Source organism: Ovis canadensis, chromosome 4 (genome assembly GCF_042477335.2).
Source record: "Ovis canadensis isolate MfBH-ARS-UI-01 breed Bighorn chromosome 4, ARS-UI_OviCan_v2, whole genome shotgun sequence".
In the NCBI taxonomy this organism is placed as follows: Eukaryota; Metazoa; Chordata; class Mammalia; order Artiodactyla; family Bovidae; genus Ovis; species Ovis canadensis.
In genome coordinates, this window is record NC_091248.1 from 106,658,033 (window position 1) to 106,672,373 (window position 14,341).

Sequence of the window (14,341 nt, forward strand, 5' to 3'; positions counted from 1 at the left end):
CCACTTTATGGTTTCATCCCTCGAGTCATGATTGTTCAATCTAATAATTATGTAACTCAGAGCAAGTCTTAATATAGAGTCACTCATGTCATGGTTTAAGGCAAGGTTTCTCAACCCTGGCTACATTGCCTTTTGAGCTGGGTAAGTTTTTGTTTTAGGGTGGGGAGAGGAATTCTCCTGTGTATTTTAGCATTTCTACCTCATCTCTAATCACTAGCACTCCCACCCCAAGCTGTGACAGCCAAAAACATCTCCAGACACAGCCAAATGTCTGCTGAAAGGGCAAAATTGTCCCTAGTTGAGAACCACTGTGGTAAGAGAAGCAAGGAAATTCTTTTTCCTTTCCCACCCAGTAAATACCTCCCTACCAAGATCCAAAGCATCTGAAGTCCATCATTCCACATTCATTGCCATTCCAGAGTATTCTTTTTTTTTTTTTGATTTATTGGGCCATAGTTGATTAACAATACTGAGCTAGTTTCACATGTACAGCAAACTGATTCAGTTATACGCATATATATTCATTCTTTTTCAGATTGTTTTTCCCCACACTGAACAGTGTGCAGGATCTCAGTTCCCTGACCAGGGATTGAACTTGGGCCATAGCAGTAAAAGTGCCAGATCCTAACCACTAGACCACCAGGGAACTCTCATACATATTCTTTTAAATTCAAAGTCCTCTGAGAAGGGATGCCCAGCTGTTATCAGTTATTGATACATTACTGTAACTGAGTCATCAGATTCCTTTCTTTGACAGATTGGCCCATTTTTAATATACTGGTGGTCTGAAGCTAAGATGAGAGTAAGGCACAAAGATCTGGGAAAACTAGTTGGTTCCTTCCATGTTCAAAACATCCCTTGATCTTCCCCACACCCCCACCACAAATTCTCTCTTTAAGGAGTTCTACTTCTCTCCTGATTTATGGCAACGAATTTTTACCATGTCCCCCCAGTTTCATGTCTCTCAAACTCATCCTCTGCATTGTCCTTGGACTGATCTTTCTAATCATGCCCAGTCTTAACTCATAAGTCTTTAAAGACTTGACATCATCCAGAGGAAAACATCCAAGCTCTTAATAAGGCACGCACCCTAATTCCATCCATATGAATGGTTCCTAACCCCATGTCTTTGCCCTTGCTGTTCCCTTTCTCTTTCTTTCACTTCCCTTTGTTTACTGGAAAAGCTTCCAAACTTTCAGTTGTAACTCAAACACAGCCTTGAAAAATCCTTCTCTGATTCACTCAGCAATAATTAAGATGCTCCTTTTCCCAGGATGCCACATAACAGTGAGCATTATCTTTAGTGTAGCACTTACCTCTTTTTAAGTAAGGTTCCCTGGTGGCTCAGATGGTAAAAAGAATCCTCCTGCAATGCTGGAGACTTGGGTTCAATCCTTGGATGAGGAAGATCCCCTGGAGAAGGGAATGGCAATCCACTCCAGTATTCTTGCCTGCAGAATCCCATGGACTGAAGAACCTGGTGGGCTACAGTCCATGGGGTGGTGAAGATTTGGACACCACTAAGTGATGAACCTCCATCCATAGTTCATCAGGCACTCTATCTATCAGATCTAGGCCCTTAAATCTATTTCTCACTTCCACTGTGTAATCATAAGGGATTTGATTTAGGTCATACCTGAATGGTCTAGTGGTTTTCCCTGCTTTCCACAATTTAAGTCTGAATTTGGCAATAAGGAGTTCATGATCTGAGCCACAGTCAGCTCCTGGTCTTGTTTTTGTTGACTGTATAGAGCTTCTCCATCTTTGGCTGCAAAGAATATAATCAATCTGATTTTGGTGTTGACCATCTGGTGATGTCCATGTGCAGAGTCTTCTCTTGTGTTGTTATGATTATACAGTGATTATACAGTGTATATGATTATACAATGGAAGTGAGAAATAGACTTAAGGGACTAGATCTGATAGAGTACCTGATGAACTATGGACAGAGGTTCATGACATTGTACAGGAGACAGGGATCAAGACCATCCCCATGGAAAAGAAATGCAAAAAAGCAAAAGGGCTGTCTGAGGAGGCCTTACAAATAGCTGTGAAAAGAAGAGAAGCAAAAAGCAAAGGAGAAAAGGAAAGATATAAGCATCTGAATGCAAAGAAGAGCAAGGAGAGATAAGAAAGCCTTCCTCAGTGATCAATGCAAAGAAATACTAGAGGAAAACAACAGAATGGGAAAGACTAGAGATCTCTTCAGGAAAATTAGAGATACCAAGGGAGCATTTCATACAAAGATGGGCTCGATAAAGGACAGAAATGGTATGGACCTAACAGAAGCAGAAGATATTAAGAAGAAGTGGCAGGAATACACAGAAAAACTGTACAAAAAAGATCTTCATGACCAAGATAATCACGATGGTGTGATCACTCACCTAGAGCCAGACATCCTGGAATGGGAAGTCAAGTGGGCCTTAGAAAGCATCACTATAAACAAAGCTAGCGGAGGTGATGGAATTCCAGTGGAGCTATTTCAAATCCTGAAAGATGATGCTGTGAAAGTGCTGCACTCAATATGCCAGCAAATTTGGAAAACTCACCAGTGGCCACAGGACTGGAAAAGGTCAGTTTTCATTCCAATCCCAAAGAAAGGCAATGCCAAAGAATGCTCAAACCACCACACAATTGCACTCATTTCATACGCTAGTAAAGTAATGCTCAAAATTCTCCAAGCCAGGCTTCAGCAATATGTGAACTGTGAACGTCCAGATATTCAAGCTGGTTTTAGAAAAGGCAGAAGAACCAGAGATCAAATTGCCAACATCCGCTGGCTCATGGAAAAAGCAAGAGAGTTCCAGAAACATCTATTTCTGCTTTATTGACTATGCCAAAGCCTTTAACTGTGTGGATCACAATCAACTGTGGAAAATTCTGAAAGAGATGGGAATACCAGACCACCTGACCTGCCTCTTCAGAAACCTATATGCAAGTCAGGAAGCAACAGTTAGAAGTGGACATGGAACAACAGACTGGTTCCAAATCAGGAAAGGAGTACGTCAAGGCTGTATATTGTCACCCTGCTTATTTAACTTCTATGCAGAGTACATCATGAGAAACGCTGGGCTGGAAGAAGCACAAGCTGGAATCAAGATTGCCGGGAGAAATATCAAGAACCTCAGATATGCAGATGACCCCACCCTTATGGCAGAAAGTGAAGAGAAACTAAAGAGCCTCTTGATAAAAGGAGAGTGAAAAAGTTGGCTTAAAGTTCAACATTCAGAAAACGAAGATCATGGCATCTGGTCCCATCACTTCATGGGAAATAGATGGGGAAACAGTGGAAACAGTGTCAGACCTTATTTTGGGGGGCTCCAAAATCACTGCAGATGGTGATTGCCGTCATGAAATTAAAAGACGCTTACTTCTTGGAAGAAAATTATGACCAACCTAGAAAGCATATTGAAAAGCAGAGACGTTACTTTGCCGACTAAGGTCCACCTAGTCAAGGCTATGGTTTTTCCACTGGTCATGTATGGATGTGAGATTTGGACTGTGAAGAAAGCTGAGCACCGAAGAATTGATGCTTTTGAACTGTGGTGTTGGAGAAGACTCTTGAGAGTCCCTTGGACTGCAAGGAGATCCAACCAGTCCATTCTGAAGGAGATCAGTCCTGGCTGTTCTTTGGAAGGAATAATGCTAAAGCTGAAACTCCAGTACTTTGGCCATCTCATGTGAAGAGTTGACTCATTGGTAAAGACCCTGATGCTGAGAGGGATTGGGGGCAGGAGGAGAAGGGGACGACCGAGGATGAGATGGCTGGATGGCATCACCGACTCGATGTACGTGCGTTTGAGTGAACTCTGGGAGTTGGTGATGGACAGGGAGGGCTGGCGTGCTGCGATTCATGGGGTTGCAAAGAGTCGGATATGACTGAGCGATTGAATTGAACTGACTGAAGTGATGAACACCTTCACACTACCTCTTTGTTTTAATTATTATTTTACTTGACTTTATTCTCCACTAGACCTTGAGTTCATTGAAGATAGAAACCATGGTCTGCTGTTTTCCTGAAGTTCCCAACATGGTTTAGGGAGCCCTGTGTGATCAGGCCTCGGAATTCCTCTCCTGTCTTATCTGTTTACAGTGTCCTTCTTGCTTTCACATCCCACACCACACAGACCTTTATTCAGTGCTAATTCATCATGTCCTCTCCAACTTCCAACCTCCCCATACAGCCTTCCCTCCTGTTTGCAATGCCCTTTTCCCCCCTCCCTTGAATGCTGTCCCTGAAAACTCTGCTCACTGTTCATCGCTCAGCTAAATGTTACTGCTTCCAGGAACTTAATCTGAACTTCCAGACCAAGGGAGGTTCCTCTGTTTTACACTTCCAAGACAGTCCATGCTTCTTTCTGTACCATTTTGCACATACTGCAGTAGTGTGACTCATACCACCACATTCAGTATAAGAGATGGTACTATGACTTTAATTTTCTAAGTAAAATTCAATCTGATTCTGAACTTTTCACTCACTAGTGTGGGGGGAAAAATCGGTCATGTTTTTGCAAGGCTCTTAGAGTACAAAATTCTGGAGGCCTCTGGAAAGCCTAGGACTTGGACTCTAGTCTTTAACTCATTGTGACCCATGGCCACTGCTGAGACACTCATCATCTAATTGTATTTCATTCAAATACAGATGGCTGTGTTGCTTCATGCTAAACTTTCAGGCTCCATGAGGTCCTAGTGAAAAGTGAAACTCATTCAGTTGTGTCCAACTCTTTGCCATCCCATGGAGTGAAGCCCACCAGACTCTTCTGTCCATGGGATTTCCCAGGTAAGAATACTGGAGTGGGCTGCCATTGCCTTCTCCAGGGGATCTTTCCAACCCAGTGATCGAATCCGGGTCTCTTGCCAAAGAGGCAGATTCTTTATCATCTGAGCCACCAGGTAAGCCAGGTTTTATCTATCAACCTATCTATCTATCATCTAACTATATGTATATATAGATAGATAATGCTACCTATCATCTAACTCTCTCTATATATATATCTCATACCTCCCTGGGTTCTATCACCAAGTGTCACCCTCCTGCCACTTTCCTCTGAGGCCCCAAGACTTTCCAAGTGCCACTGCCCCCAGGATTGTAACTTTTGCTTCTAGCCATCTGAGCACCAATCTCACTTCTAATATTCACAGGGCCAGGACAAGAGAAAAGTAGAAGAATCCTACATCCAAATATTTTCAAAGTTACAAACCAAGCCAACAAACTATTAAATGACTTCTATTGCTCTATGCTCACATATATGCCCTCACAGTTTCCTGGAAGGCTACATTCAAGTTAAGAATCCTTGGATTCCTCAGTGTCCCATACTGGAACATGGTAGCCTAATCATAATTGTTCCTTATACCATACCCCAGCTGCATCCCACACTGTGGGGGGCCCCACATACACTGATGTGGACTCCCATCTGCAGAACCAAGCTGTCACACCCTTCAAATAGCCACCCTTTTGCCATGCTTTAGGCCTAAGAGAACTCAAATGGCATGATAGGATGGACTAGAAGAGGCTCCAGAAGGTGAGGCTGTTTAGATTGAGAATCCTGGGTCCCAGGCACCCAGAATACAGTCTAAAGAACAGTGCTCAGGTTCAGGTGGGCATATTCCCTTAGATACACAGACTCTTCATAAGTGACTGAAAGAGGGCCAGAGCAGGGCCATGTAAAGAGTGGGTCCCAAAGCAATGGTCTCTCTTACCTGGGTCTGATGGTAATTTTGAAATCAAATTGTTAGGTATTGCTGGAACTAACTTCTCAGCACACAAGAAGAGGCTCCAGAAAAGAAACTTATTCGATATGCTAAATCAGTATTAATTCAACTAATACTGACAAATGGAAACCAAGAGAAAGGGCCATCAAGCTGCTGCTAAGTTAATAAACAAAATCAGTGTTTCCTGAAGTTTTAAGAAATTACCTGTTTCTACTAGAAAAAAGTACAGTATTCTGTAATGAAATGTTTGAAATGCAGATTTTTAAAGCAAAATTTTAATGCAGAACTTCTCAGAAGCTTTAATATAAGAATGTGGTCTGTGAATCCAAAATAAGCAAGTAAACTTACATAGGTGTGTGTGTGCCTAGGTGTGTGTGCATTTGTGTGCACACCTGTACACACATGCATAATATATTTCTTGGCTCTAAAATTCTGAAAATGCTATGAATCAAATAAAAGGAAATCACTATATCAGTCAGCATTCTTGAGTGCCAGTGACAGAAATAAAAGAATTAAATGGAAGATTATTAGGCAACTCTTTAAGAACCAGGCTTAGAAAGCAAGTAGTCCGGGCAGTAGAAACCACAGCAAGAAGAGCCCAATCCTTATGTTACTAATACTGAAATAAATTAATTCCTAACCATTTCCACTTCCTTAAAGCACTGAGAAATGCTAACAAATAATAACTAAAAAACAAAACCAGGATGCAAAAGAATATGAGCCCAATTCTATCCAACAGAAGAAAGAATGAAAGAGGGATATACAGAAACAATCCTAGAAGAAAATATAACAAAATGTTAACAGTGTTTTACTGAGTGACAGACTTATAGGTGATCTTTATTTTATTTAATGTATATGAATTACATTTGTAAGTATAAAAATATATATTTTTAAAACCAATCTTCCCAAATCTAAAAGAAAACTTGTTCCAATGCCAAAATTTTCAAACTCCTTGTTCACAATTCTCAGATCCTTCCTGATTTCATAAACTTTGATGAGTTTTTCTAATTTTTAGATAATCATTTAAGTTTCATATTACCTGAGGATTTTTGAGGCGATAAACATGATTAAAGCTCTTTTTTGCTTTTTACATGAATAAATAGGATATTATATATAAATCATAGTTCCAGTAAATTATTGACTCTGGTGGCATACCAAATCCCTGTTGTCAGTAGCTAGTATAGTCACCACTGGTCAGTGCAATTAGTAGGATCTCATAACAAAGAACTCTAGATAATGCTTGCATATAACTTGAGATAACTCAACTTCAAGGATAATTTCACTTTTTTGAAACAAAATTGCCTCTTTATTGAATTAGCAACATAAATATTAATAAATTTATTCTTTATTTTAAAAAAATCAGGGTTAACAATAACAAAACCTCACAACACTATCCTAAATAACACCAGTCAAAACAAAATAAAAACAACAATTACAAATCTATTATTTTAAAAATAGCAACAATTAAGAACTATTACCAAAACCTTTAGGATGCAGTCAAAGCTGTGTTCAGAGGTAAATGTATAGCCTTATGTGTCCTATTACTAAATAAGAAAGAAATAAAAATTAATGAACTAAGTCATTAATTAAAAAGAAACATTCTGAAAACAACAAAATAAACTCAAGAATACAGAAGGAATTTTTAAAGATTAAAACTTATATTAATGATGTAGAAAATAGAAAAAATAATTAAATGTTGGTTCCTTTAGAAGACCATCAAGTCTAATAAAAGAAAGAAAACACAACTAAAAAGATTAGAAATGAGAAAAGAGCTATAACTATAAATATAGAGAAAAATATTTTCAAGTATAAGATTATATGTAGAAGACTGGTAAACTGTTAAATTCTATAAAAATGCATGATTTGCTTTAAAGTTGCTATTTTTTTAAATTTGATAAGAAATAGTAGTTAACCTGTCTAAGCCAAAACCATAGAAGAAAACTTAAAATTTTTGAGTTATCTTCCACTCACTTACCCTGAAAAAAGCTTGGGGCCTAAACAGTGTGGTAGTTAAGTTCCTCCAAATCTTCAAAGAATAGATTCCTACACTCTATACTAATCTAGAGCACCGAACAAGACTTTTTTGAAGCTATTTAAGACACAATTTAAGCTACATATTTGTGAATATAAATGCAATTATTCTAATTAAAATGTAAGAAGCTGAATTCAACAGTATTATACTGAAAGAGGAAAACAAACCCACTATGATGAAACAGGATACATCTCATACAGAAATAATCCAATATTAAGAAAATCTATTAATGCAATTTATTATAACAATAGGCCACATGATCATCTCTTGTTGCCCAGAATACATTTAATATAATTCAGCAACAACTTCCAACAAAATGCTTAGAATGCTTGAACCAGGAAACCACTTCTTTAGCCTGATAAAGACCTTTATTTCAATCAAACAGCTAACATTAAAAGCTGGTGAAATATTACTGGTATTCCTCAACAGTCAGGAATAAGAACAAAATTAACATTAATACCACCATATAACATGTGAGGTATTAATATTATAAAGAGAGAAAATCACTATTAAGTATACTTCAAGTGATTGTCTACTTAGAAGAGAATCAACTAGAAAAATTAATGAGATTACAGAAAAGTTACCAATTACAGAAATCAATAGCCTGACCCAACAAGGAGCAACCAGTTATAAAACATAACAGGAAAATGATCCCAACAAAGACATAAAATATCTAATGATACAATTAACAAGAAACACACACCACCTACAAAATTGCTGAAAAAATATATAAGAAGCTTTCAATAATCCTGACACATGACAAGTTCCTGAATGGCAAAATAACTTATTACAACAATGGGCATCTTCCCCCAGTTAATAATCTATGAGGTTAAAGCAATTCTAAATAAAATGCCAGTTTCTTTTGGAAACTGAGCAAACTATAACTAAAGTTTATCTGGAAGAATAAAAGCACAAATATAGCTGAAAATATTTTGAATAAGAAGAATAATGCTTACTCCATTAAAAAGTTAATCACACAATAAAGGAAATTACAAAATGACAATAATTAAAACATGGTTCAGGAATATAGAAGGATACTCCTCCCCCCAAAAAACAAGCAGAGAAATAATAAATCCAGAAACCATTTAAAGTATATGTAAGAATTTAATTTTTGATAAATGTAGAATTTTCAAAACAGAAGAGGGAGTTTTCAATAAGTGATGATGCAACAACAAAATAAATATTTAGAGCCTTAATCACATCTATATCAAAAAATAAATTCCATTTGGAATAAAGACTTAAATCTAAAAAAATTGAAGAAAAAAATAGACAAATATTTATATAACATTGAGCTGGAAGAAGACTTTTTCAAACATATCACCAAAAGCAGAAATCTTGAAAGGACAATAGATTTAACTAAATTAAAAATGTAACATTTCTGTATATCAAAGATACTACAAATTAAATTGGTACATATAAGACAAGGGGCAAAATATCGGCAACATATTGAATAAACAAATGGCTAGTGATTTAAATATATAAAGAGTTCTTACAAATCAATAAAAATGAACTCCCAACAGAAAAATTGGCAAATGTGTTCATTTAGTCAACAGATATTTACTGTTCACCTAATATATGCCAGGTATTGTGCTTCAGGCTAGAAACACAATGTTGAAGAATCTAGACATCCAGACAGTCTCTTTCATTCATTCCAGTATGGAAACATAGACACAAAAAGTAAATAATTGTACAAATCGAGGTAAGGAATTCAAAGAAACAAATATGTGAGGAAACAAATGGGAGGAGAGAGGTGAGCACTATGTGCAAACAATGTTCTGGGCAGGCCTTTTTAAAGATGTTATATTTAAGGAGTTATCTAAGGGTTGTTGTTGGGGAGAGGCTAACCAAGGAGAGGAGCTTGGCAGAGATAACAGTATTTACTAATCCCCTGGGACTTCCCTTGTGGCTCAGCTGGTAAAGAAACCACCTGCGATACAGGAGACCTGGGTTTGATCCCTGGGTTGGGAAGATCCTCTGGAGAAGGGAAAGGCTACCCACTCCAGTATTCTGGCCTGGAGAATTCCATGGACTCTATAGTCCATGGGATCACAAAGAGTCAGACACAACAGAGCGACTTTCACTTTCACTAAGCCCCTGTGGGGCAGAAAAGCATGTTGGAGGAACCAGCGTGGCTACATCACAGTGAGCAATAAGAGAGAGGAGCATAGATAGGGTTGGAGAGATAGGTAGGGGTCAGATTGTGCAGGACTCTGTGAGTCATGATAAAGGGTTTAGATTTTATCTTACAATTTACTCAATTCAATTGAGGAGTGAGGTCATTGTCACCACTCTATGAAGAATGTATTTAAGTGGGTCATGGGTCATGAGTGAAAGTAGAGAGAACAGGTAGTCTGGCTGTCACAATAATCAGGTGAGAACAAGCAGTAATTAGACTTAAGTGATGGCACTGAAAATGAAAAGAAGACATTAAAGATACATTGAGGGACAAAATGGTTGTATTATGCTGGTATACTTGATGTATGGGAGAGATGAAAAGAATCAAGCACGACACATAGGTTTCTAGCTTGAGAAATTTGTTGTATGGTGGCGCTCCTTACTGTAACAGGGGAAACAGGTTTGGGGTGAGAATGAGGAATTAGATTTTGGAAATGTTAAGTTTGAAAGATCTGAGTCAATCAAAGGAAGATATTAATTAAGCAAGCAATTAGACATGTGAGTTTCCTCTAAAACTTAGAGGAAAGATCAAAGGAGGAATCATAAATTTGTAACTTATTAGCATAAAGCCAGTACTTAAATTCATGGCAATTGATAAGATCCTCCTGGGAAAGAACATAGAAAGAAAAAAGGGACCCCGTGGAGGTCTTAAAAAAAACAAAAACCGTCAACTTTTCAAAGTTAGGCAGGAAATAGAGCATAACATTAGGAGCAAACAGTGAAGCAGGAAGAAAATCTGGACAGAATAGTCTTGAATATGAGGAGAGAACCTTTAAAGAAGCAGGGAGTGGTCATGGTGAATACAGGAAAATATCCTTTTGGATAGGGTAATATGGCAACTCCGGGAGATGGTGAAGGACAGGGAAGCCTGGCTACTTCAGTCCATAGGGTCACAGAGAGTCAGACATGACTTAACAACTGAACAATATGGAAGTGGGTGGCAGCTTTAACTGGGCACTTTCAGGAGTGGGGGTGGGGGTGTCACACTGAAAGTGAACAGAAGATAAGAAAATGAAGACAATCTATAGGATAATTCCTTTAAGAAGTTTGGTCATGAAGGAGAGCTGAGAAATGGCTAATAGATGGAAAAGATGTGCCTGAGGGAAGGTTTAGTTAAGAATACTGGAGCCTGTTTACAGGCTCATGAGAACGATTCATTCAAGACAGAAATTGACATCACGGAAGAAAAGGGAAAGGCTAAGGGAAAAAGTCCTTGTAAAGGCAGGAAGGGTTGAGATCCAAAGTCCAAGAGGAGGAGCTGGCCTTTGAAACGTCCTTCATAGTCACAAAAAGGAAGTTGGTGGTTACCAAGGCAGCTGGGTTGGGAGTAGAGGGTCTTGTGCTGGGAAGATAAAGTTTGTATGTAACATCTATTTTTCAAGGGAAATTTAAAGTAAACAGGGAGGAGGAGATTGGGAAATTTTAAGGAGAGATGAAAAGGTATAAACAGAAGTGGGAAACTGAGACTATAGTAGGAACAATAGCACCAATCTGAGGTCTGAGAAGAAGGATTCAAAGTAAAACTGTGATTTCCTTAAAGAAGATGTCCAGCTGTCCCAGTCAGGCCAATGGAAGGCAGACAGTAAGGTTCATTCAGAGTTGAGATTTTACCAGGAAAGTAAATTGAAAAAAATTGAAGTTTCAAGGATGATAATAGTGATGGGTCACAGGATCTAGGCTAGACGAGAAAGTGACAAGGACTGATAAACAGTGAGGAAAATGAAGTTAATGAATTGTCAGTGAACAAGGGATCCAGGCTGATAGGAAGATGGTGATCAGAGTGGAATGACTGATAAGGTGTTAGCTCAGGTCCTCCTTCAGGTCCTCCTAGAAGGTGGGAAAGATTGAGGGAAGGAGGTGAAGGGTGACAGAGGATGAGATGGTTGGATGGCACCACAGACTCAATGGATGAGTTTGAGCAAACTCTGGTAGACAGGGAAGGATATGGAAGCCTGACATGCTGCAGTCCCTGGGGTCAGAGTCAGTCAGACACGACCTAGTGCCTGAATAACCACCACCACTTCTAGAAGCAGACACGGAGGCAGGGTTTAACTTAGCAGACTTTTATTGAGGGGACATCTGTGAAGCAAAGAGGAAAAGAATCAGGAGCAGGGCGGTCTTCATACCATAATGCAAGTGTGACACCTAGAAAAAGAGAGGGAGGTTGGGCAAGAAGAGCCTTAGGCTCATGTAGCACGGTTCTAAGAAAGTTTCCGTCAGGCTGCTGAGGAGTACGCAGACCGAAGCTGCTCGTTGGAGGAGTCTGGCGTCTCACCCCGACTCTGCTCAGTCAGACTAAGCAGCCCAGGAGACGCACCAACCTCGGTGCAAACCCAGTAGAGGATGCCCTGGGATGGCAAATTAGAACCTGGGAGCAAGGGCTGATTCGGAGAGAAACAAATGGTCATTGGGTATGAAGTTACAGGAGGGGACAGGAGGTTGGAATTCAAGTTTAACCACAGTATGGGTCACACGACTCTGGACAGCGCGGGTCACCAGCCTGTGATGATGGGATATGAGGTAAAGAAGATTAAAATGGGAGCTAGTCTTTGAACAACTAATAATGAAGGGAAAGGACTAGGAACTCGACAAATTAGGAGGGAAGAGGATGGTACTCTCTGGTGGCAAGATTCTCAAAGAAGCCCGGATTATGGCAGACGGGATGAGGAAGTCCTCGCACCCGCCAGCCCTAAGGCACACGGTCCTCCTGAGGGGCTGCGTGGGACAGAGGTCGGTAAAGCGCGGAGTGACGGCAGGGCGGCGGCAGCTGAGGCCCCCGGGGAGATCGCCGACGCCCGAGTGGACTTGAGAGCTCCGGCGGGTGCGGCGGGAGGAGAGGCGCGACGGGCGAGGCCTGAGGTACTGGGCTGCGCGGGGCGCGGCCGGGCGGCGGCGCTCACGGGGCCGCGGGCTTCCCGAGGCCGCGGGCGGCGTGCTGGCGCTCCCGGGCAGCGCCGCCGCGGAGCTTGGCGCGGCAGCTGGCGGCGGCCTGGCGCGTGGTGACGGCGCCCGCGGGCGGGCAGCGGCTCCCCGGGGCGGCCGGGCGCAGGGCGGCGGCGCTGCGGGGCGACGGCTTCCCGAGGCTTCGGCCCGCACGGGCGGCAGCGATCCCCAGGGAGAAAGACAAAGACACGCCGGTTAGAAACAGGCCGAACGCGCCGGCGCCTCCCCGCTAATACAAGGAGCCGCCAACCCCAACTCAGCGCGATGCCATTTCCGCCCAACAGGTTGTTTGTCGTAGACACAGGAGATAAACCTGTGTTCATCAGGGGAAGGCAGCATCCAACTGAAGTGTCATTAAACATGTTCTTAGCTATTTAGGAAAACGTATCAAAACCCTTACATTCTTTTGACCCAGAGTTTTCCCTTAAGGAATAATTATGAATACATGCAAAACTTTCATACGGGGTATTCACTGCAGTATCTATAACAGCACAAAACAGGCAAAATGAAACAGCAATTTAAAGAAAAACTGGGACTATCCTATAACCAACGGTAAGATTAAAGTCTTAAGAGCTGATTCAGTTCAGTTCAGTTCAGTCGCTCAGTCATGTCCGACTCTTTGTGACCCCATGAATGCAGCACGCCAGGCCTCCCTGTCCATCACCAACTCCCGAAGTTCACTCAGACTCACGTCTATCGAGTCAGTGATGCCATCCAGCCATCTCTAAGAGTTGATACTAACCTGTTATTAAAAGAATACCGGGATATAGTATCTATTCATATGGAAAGGTATACTAGATAGAATTTTAAAAATAGCTTAATCCTCATTTGTGGTGTGTGGGAATGGGTGTATACATATGTGTGTACATGTGGATACATACACGACACACCATACATGTATAAAATAATGAAAGCACTCCAAACTGTTAAGTGGTTATCTTCAGGTGATGAGGCTACAGGTAATCTCTACGTATTTCCCAAATTGTATCTTTATAAAATTCAAGTAACCTAATAAAAGGCACTTAGTCTATTCTTATGTACCCATTCTTTCTAACAATTCAAAATTATGTTTTACATTGTGTAGCAAAGTGATGGACATCAAAAGATTTTAAGAATGAATGAATGATTTCCACAGAAGTAATTTATCCTCCTCAAAAGTTCTGGGTAAATCACAATATTTCAGCAGTTTATGCCTTAAACATTATGCAGTGAATCAAAACCACTGTCTTCTGTGAAGTTATACCTTTACTCTATTAAGTATTCCTACTTCAGGTGAAAAAAGACTTTCTGAGCTTCTAATGAACCTAATTTGATTTGTAATCTCCACAGACTTGGGAACACAAGGTTTGCTGAAGAAAAAAAAAGTTACCACACTTTTGGAACAAATGCTTTAGATAATACCAATTTTTAAACAATGTATTCAATAATTTGCTCTTCAACTTGAAGGAACTTAGTGGGAGCAAAACTTAAGTATTACAA

General features: G+C 40.3%; 1 protein-coding gene and 1 non-coding gene across 2 annotated transcripts in view; both read right to left on the reverse strand.

Moving 5' to 3' along the window:
• Window positions 1–574: 574 nt before the first annotated feature.
• On the reverse strand, window positions 575–646 carry TRNAK-UUU (transfer RNA lysine (anticodon UUU)). The gene has a single exon. It is a non-coding gene; the product is annotated as a tRNA-Lys (tRNA).
• An 11,320-nt stretch (window positions 647–11,966) lies between these two features.
• Window positions 11,967–14,341, reverse strand: part of ZNF800 (zinc finger protein 800) — a 50,138-nt gene continuing 47,763 nt past the window's right edge. Inside the window, exon 6 of the mRNA XM_069586929.1 lies at window positions 11,967–13,002. Within this exon, the coding sequence (XP_069443030.1) occupies window positions 12,816–13,002 (187 nt within the window). The 3' untranslated portion in view covers window positions 11,967–12,815. The remainder of the gene's footprint in view (window positions 13,003–14,341) is intronic.